Genomic DNA, 11,478 nt, shown 5'->3' with positions numbered 1-11,478 from the left:
AGAGCAAGTCTAATTTGTTTTATTTCGTCTAGAATAACAGCAGTTTTAATTTTTTTAAAAAACATTTTAAGGTCAAAATGATTAACCCCTTTAAGCTATATATTTTTTAGACTGTCTACAAAACAAACCATCGTTATACAATAACTTGCCTAATTACCCTAACCTGCCTAGTTAACCTAATGAACCTAGTTAAGTCTATAAATGTCACTTTAAGCTGTATAGAAGTGTCTTGATAAATATCTAGTCAAATATTATTTACTGTCATCATGGCAAAGATAAAATAAATCAGTTATTAGAAATGAGTTATTAAAACTATTATGTTTAGAAATGTGTTGAAAAAATCTCTCCGTTAAACAGAAATAGGGGGAAAAAATAAACAGAAAATAAACTTCAACTGCCAATAATTCTGACTTCGACTGTACTAGGCCGCAGGCCAAGTGCCTTAGTGTCCCACTGATGACGATATACAGCCATATCGTACTGCTACAAGTGTGATATTGCGTTTTTACAAAAGTTCGACGGCATAATCGTGTCTATAAAAAAAGAAAATGAAACACAGAGAGTCTACAAATACTTTTGTATGAGGAACTACTTTCTTCCGCCATTCCTTCACAAATGGAGCTGACGTCAGAAAAGCCAAAACCGTTGCTACTTCACAAACGTTACTATGAATGATTGTCTGGCGTAATATCAATTGATTTTGCTCACATTTTAAGATTATAAGGCTGAATGGCATGAAATGCTATCAGTCTATAGAGATTTCCCAGTATTTCCCTGTTGTTAACGGGATCTAAAAATTATTAACCCTGAAAAAGCCAAAGCAATGAATTGTGTTTGTGATAAGGTTAACGCTAAACACGTGCAAGCATTTCTTCTTTCTTTCTTCAAACTAGTCTGCAGTAACGAAAACAGAAGACTCATTAGAAATAAACAGATGGCCAACCAAAAAGTAATTTAGGGTTATACAAAGAGTGGCCTACACAAAATACATACATTCCTGATAAGTCCCATCTAACACTCAATACATGACAATTACTATGGTATAAATACAGCACTACAGCATACAAAAGAGAGAGATCAACTTAAAATATCACTTACCTGTTTTAGAATGATTTGATCAGCTGTGGCTTGAAATTTACACAGTTTTCCCCACCTAAGGAATTATTATGCGCTCTCTGTCGCCATCTTGTGGTGGAGCGTCAATCGTCTTTGCTCTGCTCAGTATGACAGGCTGATGAGCATGAACGTGGCAAATCTCCAAAATTATAAATATTAAAAGTAGGCACTGTCCTTATGAATAAACTGCATTGTTGCAATTTAAACAACTACATTGTTTACACGGCTATCAGCCAATCAGATTTTGCTTGGATTTAAATAATTTGGTTACACTTTATTTTAATGGTCCATTTGAGTATTAGTAGACTGTTTGTTGATACTGCTCCTTTAACAGACATTTAACTGACTATAAGACACTTTGCAAGTACATGTCAACTTACTCTAACCCTAACCCCAACCTAACAGTCTACTTATAATACTAAATAATGAGAATTAGTTGACATGTAGACACAATGTAACAAACGGACCATCAAAATAAAGTGACCAATAATTTGTCAGAAAACAATATTAGACAATATTTATATGAAATAATATTAAATATCCATCTAAATAACTAATAATATAATAAAAACTTTTAAACAGGGTAAATAAACCTAAAATAGAATTCTAAATGAAATCATTTGTGCACTATTTGTAGGTTTATATATGTAAAGGAATTGAAATAATAGAAATCTAAAATAGAATCCATGCTACTAAAAACTATACATACAATTAAATGTGTTAAAAGCACTTTATTGTAGAGCAGATAGGATATGAAAAATCCGTTTTGTCTTTGAAAAATGATTAAAAGCTGACAGAATCCATATAGTGATACAGGCATATGTTTATGTACTGAGAAAGAGCGTTCTGAAATCAAAGCGTACACCGTCCCAGAAATCATCAGACAGCTCTTCTCCTCTCATCCGTCTCTCCACCCATATGTCACTCCGTCTCGCAGTCAGAATGAAATGTCAGCGGCATCAATCTTCAAGCAGAGAGTACTGATATGTCTAACCCTGCGTGAAGTTCAGGACCCCGGGTAATAAACATCCTGACAGCTATGATGGCCTTCAGTCTTTTAGCCTTGCCTAAAACATGGATGAGAAGAAAATATGAGCTATGTACACACATGTGTTTTTGTGATTTGTGAGGACTTTCCATGAGTGTAATGTATTTTTTTTACTGTAAAACCCACTTATTATATCATGGCCTTACCCTACCCCTAATCCCAACCCTTACAGAAAATTTTAAAAGTCAAATAAAACAACTGATTACAAACAGTTTTTAATTACAAGAACATGGTGCATGCCCTCATAAACCATCTCAACATGTTAATACCTAGGTCATACACACCATTACACAAATTTGTGTCCTTATAAATCACAAGTAAACACACACACACACACACTGCTTATTTTATAGTCCTACCCAGGGCCTAATTTGTGCCAGAACACGCCGTAAACACCATAAACAAGTACAGACAGACATCAGTATTGGGGGTTTACAAGGACTCTCCATAGGCATCATTTATTTTACAATGTACATTATATATGACCTTACCTTAGCCCTAGCCTTAAACCCAACCCTGACAGGAAACCTGTGGCATATGTCAAAAGCCCCCGTAAAGTATTATTTATAAGTGTTTTGAATTACAGGAACATAAGGCATGTCCTCATAAACCATTTCAACATGTTAATACCTAGGTAATACACACCATTACGCAAATTTGTGTCCTCATAAATCACAAACATACACATACACTGCTTGTTTTATAGTGCTACTCCTAAACCCAACCCACACAGGAAACCTGTAGCAAAATTTGAATGTCAAGACCCTATTACGTAGGATTTTTGAGGATTTAGATTGAGCACTGGACCTACCCCTAAACCCAACCCACACAAGAAACGTAGCAAGATTTGAATATCAAAAGACCCCATTATGTATGATTTTGAGGATTTAGAATTACAAGGACACAAGGTATGTCCTCATAAACCAGCTTAATTGAATACTACTAGGTCATTCCCATGTCTTTATACAATTTTGTGTGCTCGTAAACACCATAAACAAGTACAGACAGACATCCGTATTGAGGGTTTACAAGGACTCTCCATAAGCATCATGTATTTTACAATGTACATTATACATGACCTTTCCTTAGCCCTAGCCTTAAACCCTACCATTACAGGAAACCTGTGGCATATGTCAAAAGCCCCCGTAAAGTATTATTTATAAGTGTTTTGAATTACAGGGACATAAGGCATGTCCTCATAAACCATCTCAACATGTTAATACCTAGGTAATACACACCATTACGCAAATTTGTGTCCTCATAAATCCTCCCCCCCCCCCACACACACACACACACACACTGCTTGTTTTATAGTCCTACTCCTAAACCCAACCCACACAGGAAACCTGTAGCAAAATTTGAATGTCAAGACCCCATATCGTAGGATTTTTGAGGATTTAGAATTACAAGGACTCAAGGTATGTCCTCATAAATTAGCTTAATTGAAGACAACTAGGTCATGTATTTAGACAAGTTTGTGTGCTCGTAAACAACATAAGTACAACTAAACAAAACATCAGTATTGAGGGTTTACAGGGACTCTCCATAGGCACAATGTATTTTACAATGTACATTATATACTTTATGACCTTACCCTAGCCCTAGCCCTAGCCCCAACCCTTACAGGACCTGTGGCATATTTCAAAAGTATGATTTATAAGTGTTTTGAATTACAGGGACATAAGGCATGTCCTCATAAACCATCTCAACATGTTAATACCTAGGTAATACACACCATTATGCAAATTTGTGTCTGTATAAATCACAATAACATCAGTATTGAGGGTTTACAGGGACACTCCATAGGCACAATGTATTTTACAATGTACTTTATATACTGTATGACCTTATCTTAGCCCTAGCCCCAACCCTTACAGGAAACTTGTGGTATATTTTAAAAGCCCCCTTAAAGTATGATTCATAAGTGTTTTGAATTACATGGACATAAGGCATGTCCTCATAAACCACCTCAATGTTTTGATCAGATACCATGTCACTATACAAATGTCTGTCATTTTAAACCACCAAAACCAGCGCAAACACACCATTCTCAGGAGCTCTCCAGTGCAGTAGACACTGTGTAGATCTGTGTCTTCAGCCTCCTCTTCATCTCTCTGATCATTTGACAGAGGGCCAGAGGGTAACAGCAATACACCGTCATCCAGTCCTCACACACATTGCCCTGGAGACAACACAGAACAAGCTAATGCATTCCTAATTTAATGGAGCCTGGCAAATTAAGGTTTGTGCATTGCTAAGTAAGGATACTTTTTCCTGATATTGATTTAACACCCCCATTCAAGTCTAGTTATGGAATTTCATTTAGGAATCTTCATCTAACTGTCAAATACTGAATGTGTTTTATTTTTAGCACAAGCAGCATAATAAATCAGAAATAAATCTCTAGAAAAAAATGCTTTTTCAACAGAATGTCGACAGGAACATCCAAGTTAAGCTTATGGTTTCCACATGAAAGAAAGTTTATGACAAGCACATCTTACATACAGGCTGTGTCCAAAATCGCATACTTCCATACTATATAGTACGCTAAAAACAGTATGCGAGCCGAGTAGTATGTCAGAATTCATAGAATTCGAAAAGTATGTGTGAAGTGCCCATGATCATGACAAAATGGCTGATGTAGTGCATCCGAGTTCAATTCATACCACTGACATTCATACTGTATAGAACATACTTTTCTAACAATCGAATTATGGGTTGGGTCGATACGGCCCCGTTTACACTAATGCATTTTAGAACAAAAACGATACACGTCCACATTGGTGTTTCATCTAGCATTTCTGTACAGCACCTCCTTTCGCACTATACCGCTGAAAACGCACATCACGTGATACCACACACACCCACACACTGTCATGTGCTGCAGCGTACGCGCACGTCTGAGCTCCAGCAGTCAGCGGGTGCTTTGAGCACAAAACCCCAGAGAGGATTTAGTTGTTAAAGGTGATATTTAATTCATCTTGCCTCTATCTAACGACTCTTCACTCTTTTAAATCTATCAGGTAATATGTCACAGTGTCAGTACACTGCTTTAATCTTTCGCTTTCACGCTTGTACTTATTACTTTTAGTGGACACCTCAGATTCTGTTGGTTGGTTCCTGTTGGTTGTGCACCTTTTTTACCAACCAAGTTTGTCGACGCCATTATAACGACACAGATCACTCTGACTATTCATGCCAGAGTCCTGCGGAAAAAGTGACTGACAGGTGGTAATTTGTGTGTAACTTTATTTATTTATTAATGATTTGGTTATGGGTAAAACAAAGACCATCCGGGTCAGGTAGTTGAAACGGTAGGCTACAAATAATTCAATTGTTATGAATGAATGATTCCTAAATAACTAATTCGCCGCTGCCTAAGATGACGCTGCCATCATCCATAGCAATGTTTCACATTAGAAACATTCACATTAAATTGATCGACATTGCCCAATCCTAAATCGAGTAGTATGTTTGAATTCAAATGCAGTACCTACTAGTAGGCTATTTTGGACGCAGCCTCGGCGCAGATATCACTGAATGTGTTTTATATGTTGGTCATGGTAGTTTTTTCATGCGTTTTGTTTCCATTATTCACCAATAGTTTTAAAAAGTTTCAATCAAGAATCTTAGATTTGATTTTGTTTGATTGACTAAAAAAAGATCAAAGATAGTTTTTGATGACAAACAAGTATTTTGCAAATGCATACACTTTGTTTTTGATGGCGACAAGACATTTTAAAAAATGGGACAGAGGCAAAGTTGCCATCAAATATATATTTAAAAAAAAAATTATATATATATATATATATATATATATATATATATATATATATATACATACATACACACACACACACATATACACAGTTGAAGTCAGAATTATTAGCCCGCCTGTTTATTTTTTCCCCAATTTCTGTTTAACAGAGAGATTTTTTTTCATCTCTAATAACTGATTTATTTTATCTTTGTCATGATGACAGTAAATAATATTAGACTAGATATTTTTCAAGACACTTCTATACAGCTTAAAATGACATTTAAAGGCTTCATTTGGTTAATTAGGTTAACTAGGCAGGCTAGGGTAATTAGACAAGTTATAGTATAACAATGGTTTGTTCTGTAGACAGTCAGAAAAAAATTAGCTTAAAGGGGCTAATAATTTTAACCTTATAAGGGTTTAAAAAAATTAAAAACTGCTTTTATTCTTGCCGAAATAAAACAATTAAGACTTTCTCCAGAAGATAAAATATTGTCAGACATACTGTGAAAATTTATTTGCTCTGTTAAACATCATTCAGAAAATATTTTAAAAAGAAAATAAAATTCAAAGGGGGGCTAATAATTCTAACTTCAATTGTATATATATTTATACATGTGTAGATAGATAGATAGATAGATAGATAGATAGATAGATAGATAGATAGATAGGTAGGTAGGTAGGTAGGTAGGTAGGTAGGTAGGTAGGTAGGTAGGTAGGTAGGTAGGTAGGTAGGTAGGTAGGTAGGTAGGTAGGTAGGTAGGTAGGTAGGTAGGTAGGTAGGTAGGTAGGTAGGTAGATAGATAGATAGATAGATCACTTTGTTAGTTGGTTTGCAAGCTGTTGCTTGATTCAAGTGAAATCCAGAACTCTTGGAAATTACCAGATATTTACATTCCCGCTGAATCCTTACCCTGATCTTAAAGCGCTCTCTGATGCCCACCCTCATGGCAAAAGTAGAGCCGGGCAGCAGAGGCAGACACATGCATTCTCCATACTGATGAGCCAGACTCAGATCCAAACAACAGGGCACAAACGCACCCATCAGCACTGCACAAATAAGGGAAGGAATACTTTGAAACAGAGAGAGAAATTCAGAGCTTGAGGGTTCATCAGCGTCTAGTTTAACAATGCAAATTCTGACTGACTTCAAAAGAGGATTCAATTCAGCTAAATATGAGTCTAAAAAGACAAATCGATGTCCTTGGGAAAATTACCATTGTCTTTCATTTCTTACTCTGAATTAATGGAAAATCATTAATCACTAAGCATAGCCATTAACTTTTAATGATTTTGAAGCAGAGTAATTCATCATGGTTATATTAAAAGCATCTAAATGCATGGCAGATAACATATACTAAGGCTCTGAATTGATCAAATAACAGTCTGAATCTTAACATTTTATAATTATGTGAATTGTGAAGTACATAATCTAAGGATGTATTTATGCATACAATTTTTGACCATACAACTTTAATCATATTTTACTGACCAGTACAGTTTGCTATAGTAATACAACACAAAATTAAACTATCATAATAATAATAATAATAATAATAATAATAATAATAATAATAATTATTTGTTTGTTTTTAAAATTTTTACATGAGCCCAAAATGTTTTGGCAAGAGTCTTGGTCCTAAAAAGACCAATTTTGCTAACTCGGTTGATTTGTTTTGCTTCTTTGTTTTAGTTTTTTTTTTTACTCGAGGCTTCATGGGCCTAGATTTTCTGAGGCTATAAATATATTAAAGCAAATAGTGTTCCCTTAAAGTTTCCTGCCAATTTCTTAATTTTGTAAAAAGAAACAGTTTTAAGTTTTTCATTTTCTTGTAGAGCGATACAAATCAACCATTGTAAATATATTTAAATGCCAATGATTCAAAAAAATTAAAACTAAAACAATTCTACAGCAGATACAGTTGAAGTCAGAATTATTAGCCCCCGTTTATTTTTTTCCCATTTTGTGTTTAACGTAGAGATTATTTTTTTTCAGCACATTTCTAATCATAATATTTTAATAACTCATTTCTAATAACTGATTTATTTTATCTTTGCCATGATGACAGTAAATAATATTTGACTAGATATTTTTCAAGACACTTCTATACAGCTTAAAGGGACATTTAAAGGTTTAACTAGGTTAATTAGGTTAACTAGGCAGGTTAGGGTAATTAGGCAAGTTATTGTATAACGATGGTTTGTTCTGTAGACTATCGAAAAAACTTTAAAGGGGCTAAAAATATTGACCTTGGTTTAAAAAAAAAAAAAAAACAGCTTTTATTCTAGCCGAAATAAAAAAATAAGACTTTTTCCAAGAAAAAAAATATTATCAGACATACTGTGAAAATTTCCTTGCTCTGTTAAACATCATTTAGGAAATATTTTAAAAAGAAAAAAAATTCAAAGGGGGACTAATAATTCTGACTTCAACTGTATATACACACATATATATATATATATATATATATATATATATATATATATATATATATATATATATATATATATATATATATCACAAGTAAAAAGTTTGGGGGCAGTAGTATTTTTAAACGTTTATAATAAACTTATCCTGCTCACCAAGGCTGTATTTATAAAATAACTGTTCAAAAGTGGTTTATAATTTAATTGAATAATTTATTCCAGTGACTTTAATGATGAATTTTTAGCTTCATTACTCCATTCTTCAGAGTCACATGATCCTTCAGAAATCACTCTAACATGAATTATTAATGTTCTTATTATTATTATTTTTATTATTATTAAAGGTAAAAGGAATAAAAGCAATAATGACTGAAAAATATCTCATTTAAAACTACATACAATAAATAATAAATAAATATTTAATAAATATCTAACAATTTAACAATTTTTTCCTTTAATAAACGCCACCTTGATGAAAAAAAGAATTTTATTTAAACTATTAAATAAAATGAATAAGAAACCTGACCCCAATATATAGATAGATAGATAGATAGATAGATAGATAGATAGATAGATAGATAGATAGATAGATAGATAGATAGATAGAAAATATTCTTGTTTTTGTCTCTTTTTTTAACTGTAATTTGCCATAAAATGCATAAAAAATTAAATAAAAAAACAGGTTTCTGGCGATTGTAAACTTATACCTCTTCCAGTTTGGACTCAAAACATTATTCTATAGATTATAATACAACACCAGTGGATTTTACTATGTGATTAAAATGATTTTGGATTTGAAGCTTAGAACAATATCCAATTTTAAAGTATAAAATAAGTTTCTCAAACATTTCCACGTACATGTGCTGGCATCACCACACACATCAAACAGTCCTGTGCTCCAGTCTCCTCCTGTCTGAGTGATGGTGGTCACTGTCGTCGTGGTTTCACCAAGGCCAGGTTGAGTCAGAACCGGACATTCCATCTTCTCACTTCCTGTTGGGTTCGCCTCAATGTCTTTTGGACCGGGAGAGTCCATTTAGATCTAAAAGCGGTCACATTTTATTTTTAAAGTACAATTTACCCTATTAACAAACCATTAACTAAGACTTTTGTCTCAATAAACTGCTAAATAGCTGCTTATTAATAGTAAGGTGGGTTTAGTTATTGGGTGAGATCAGGGATGTTAAATATGATCAAACTTTGTGCTAATAAACAGTTAATATCTTATATATAGGCAAGTAATAAGCTGTTTAAGACAAAAATGCAGACAGAAAATCCTATAAAGAGGGAGACTTCACCTGACTTGAAAGTTTAGACAGCACTGTGACATTAAACCGAAGAAATGCATAATAATGAGGGTGAACACTTACTTGGTGAATGTTAAAGTGCCTCAGAATAATTCCTCACGGTGACAACAGACTGAGGGAAAAGACAGGGTGAGTTTCCTTTGGTGACAATGTTATGCTCTTTCTGATAGCTGCTTGGCCAAGAAGCCTTGACAGAAAGCTGCTGTGAGCTGATAAGCCTTCACACACACACACACACACACACATACACAGAGAGAAGACCCCCATACACAAATAAAACATCTCTCATGTGCATTCAAATACAAACCCTCAAGGTCACAAACACAACTATAACACAACAGCATATATTATTCAAAATTCTCAAACACAATAATACATCATACCTTTTTTTGGGGGCCACCAGCCTAGTTACAAACACCTCAACGTTACATATAACTCACACACACACACAAAATGTGTTAAACAAAACCTATCAAATGACACCTCAAATAGGGAACAAGTGTTTACCAGTGATCCAGCCTGAGTGCGATGTTACATAAACTCACCCCGAGAGCAGCAGTGCAGAATTGCACGTTCTCTTGAGGTTAATGTCTCGCATCATTTCCTTCTGTACTGCAGCTAACGCGCGCCAAACTGGGTCACATCCATTACTGAGACATTTTACGAAGCTGTCAAATGTAAAATGGCTCGCATGGATGTTTGTCACCCAGGTCTGTTCAAGTTCATGCAAGCATCCATCTGTGGCTGATCTCATCTCTACTTGCATCCGACTGTAAAAATGAGACTCCACCATATCTGTTATATGGGCTGGGTGGCCAAACTAGGAACTCGCTTCCTAGTTCCCACATTATTTTCTATTAGTATATCTAAACTTCAACTTTGATGTTAAAGAAAATGCTAGGTTCCAAACATATCCTTCTTGTTGTCACAACACAATTCGATTAAAACAATTAACAGGGTTTCTGCAGGATTTTCAAGTTAAATTTAAGACTATTAAAGACCCTGTTTACCTTACAGTATACGAAGCTAAACACAAAGGACTTTTTGTCCTTAGCTAGCCAGCAGCTAGCTCTCTGCAACACTCACATGGTCGCCCACTGAAGCTAACCCGGTCATTACCTGGATGGGAGACCACATGGGAAAGCTAGGTTGCTGCCGGAAGTGGTGTTAGTGAGACCAGCAGGGGGCACCCAACCTGTGGTCTGTGTGGGTCCTAATGCCCCAGTATAGTGATGAGGACTCTATACTGCTCAGTGAGCGCCGTCTTTCTGATGAGACGTTAAACCGAGGTCCTGACTCTCTGTGGTCATTAAAAATCCCCGCATCCTGCGCAAAATCTACCCACTGGCCTCTGTCCATCATGGCCTCCTATTCATCCCCTTATCATATCTGGCTTCATCACTCTGTCCCCTCTCCACCAATCAGCTGGTGTGTGGTGTGTCTGGTGTAAAAATGTCTGCCGTCGCATCATCTAGGAGGATGCTGCACACTGGTGGTGGATGAGGAGATTCCTCCTTATGTGTAAAGTGATTTGAGTGCCCAGAAAAGCACTATATTAATATAAGGAATTATTATTATTTTGTAATAGCCCAATGAAATTGGGAAAAAAACTAATGTAATTATTTCATAACCACATATATTAATGTCAAAACAAGAAAACTAGTTGTGTACACTTTTTTTAATTTATATAACCTTAAGTTTCATGCCTATGTAAAAATATTATGTCCACTCACACTTACTTCTGTAAATAGTTTTTGTGTAAATGGAAGATTATGTAAAGGGATATTTTGCTGTTATTATCATGAAGAATTCTGTAATGT

General features: G+C 34.9%; 1 protein-coding gene across 1 annotated transcript; it reads right to left on the bottom strand.

The window, feature by feature from the left end:
• Positions 1 to 1,832: 1,832 nt before the first annotated feature.
• On the bottom strand, positions 1,833 to 10,201 carry plac8l1 (PLAC8 like 1). The gene is made up of 5 exons (XM_056446562.1): positions 9,722 to 10,201; positions 9,210 to 9,393; positions 6,838 to 6,974; positions 4,210 to 4,346; positions 1,833 to 2,183 (listed from the first exon to the last, which is right to left on the bottom strand). Exons 2-4 carry the CDS (start codon positions 9,385 to 9,387, stop codon positions 4,215 to 4,217), a joined length of 447 nt encoding a protein of 148 aa, XP_056302537.1. The 5' UTR covers positions 9,388 to 9,393; positions 9,722 to 10,201; the 3' UTR covers positions 1,833 to 2,183; positions 4,210 to 4,214.
• Positions 10,202 to 11,478: the final 1,277 nt, after the last annotated feature.

This window comes from Danio aesculapii, chromosome 21 (assembly GCF_903798145.1).
Source record: "Danio aesculapii chromosome 21, fDanAes4.1, whole genome shotgun sequence".
Taxonomy (NCBI): domain Eukaryota; kingdom Metazoa; phylum Chordata; class Actinopteri; order Cypriniformes; family Danionidae; genus Danio; species Danio aesculapii.
This window is presented reverse-complemented; position numbering and strand designations above follow the sequence as displayed.

Excerpts from the sequence above, each read along its gene's own strand:
- plac8l1 (XM_056446562.1), bottom strand. The coding sequence starts at position 9,387 with ATGGACTCTCCCGGTCCAAAAGACATTGAGGCGAACCCAACAGGAAGT. Across the intron at positions 6,975-9,209 it reads GTGTGGTGATGCCAGCACAT|TGCTGATGGGTGCGTTTGTG; the intron begins GTACGTGGAAAT and ends TTATTTGTGCAG. Across the intron at positions 4,347-6,837 it reads GAGAGCGCTTTAAGATCAGG|GGCAATGTGTGTGAGGACTG; the intron begins GTAAGGATTCAG and ends TGTTGTCTCCAG.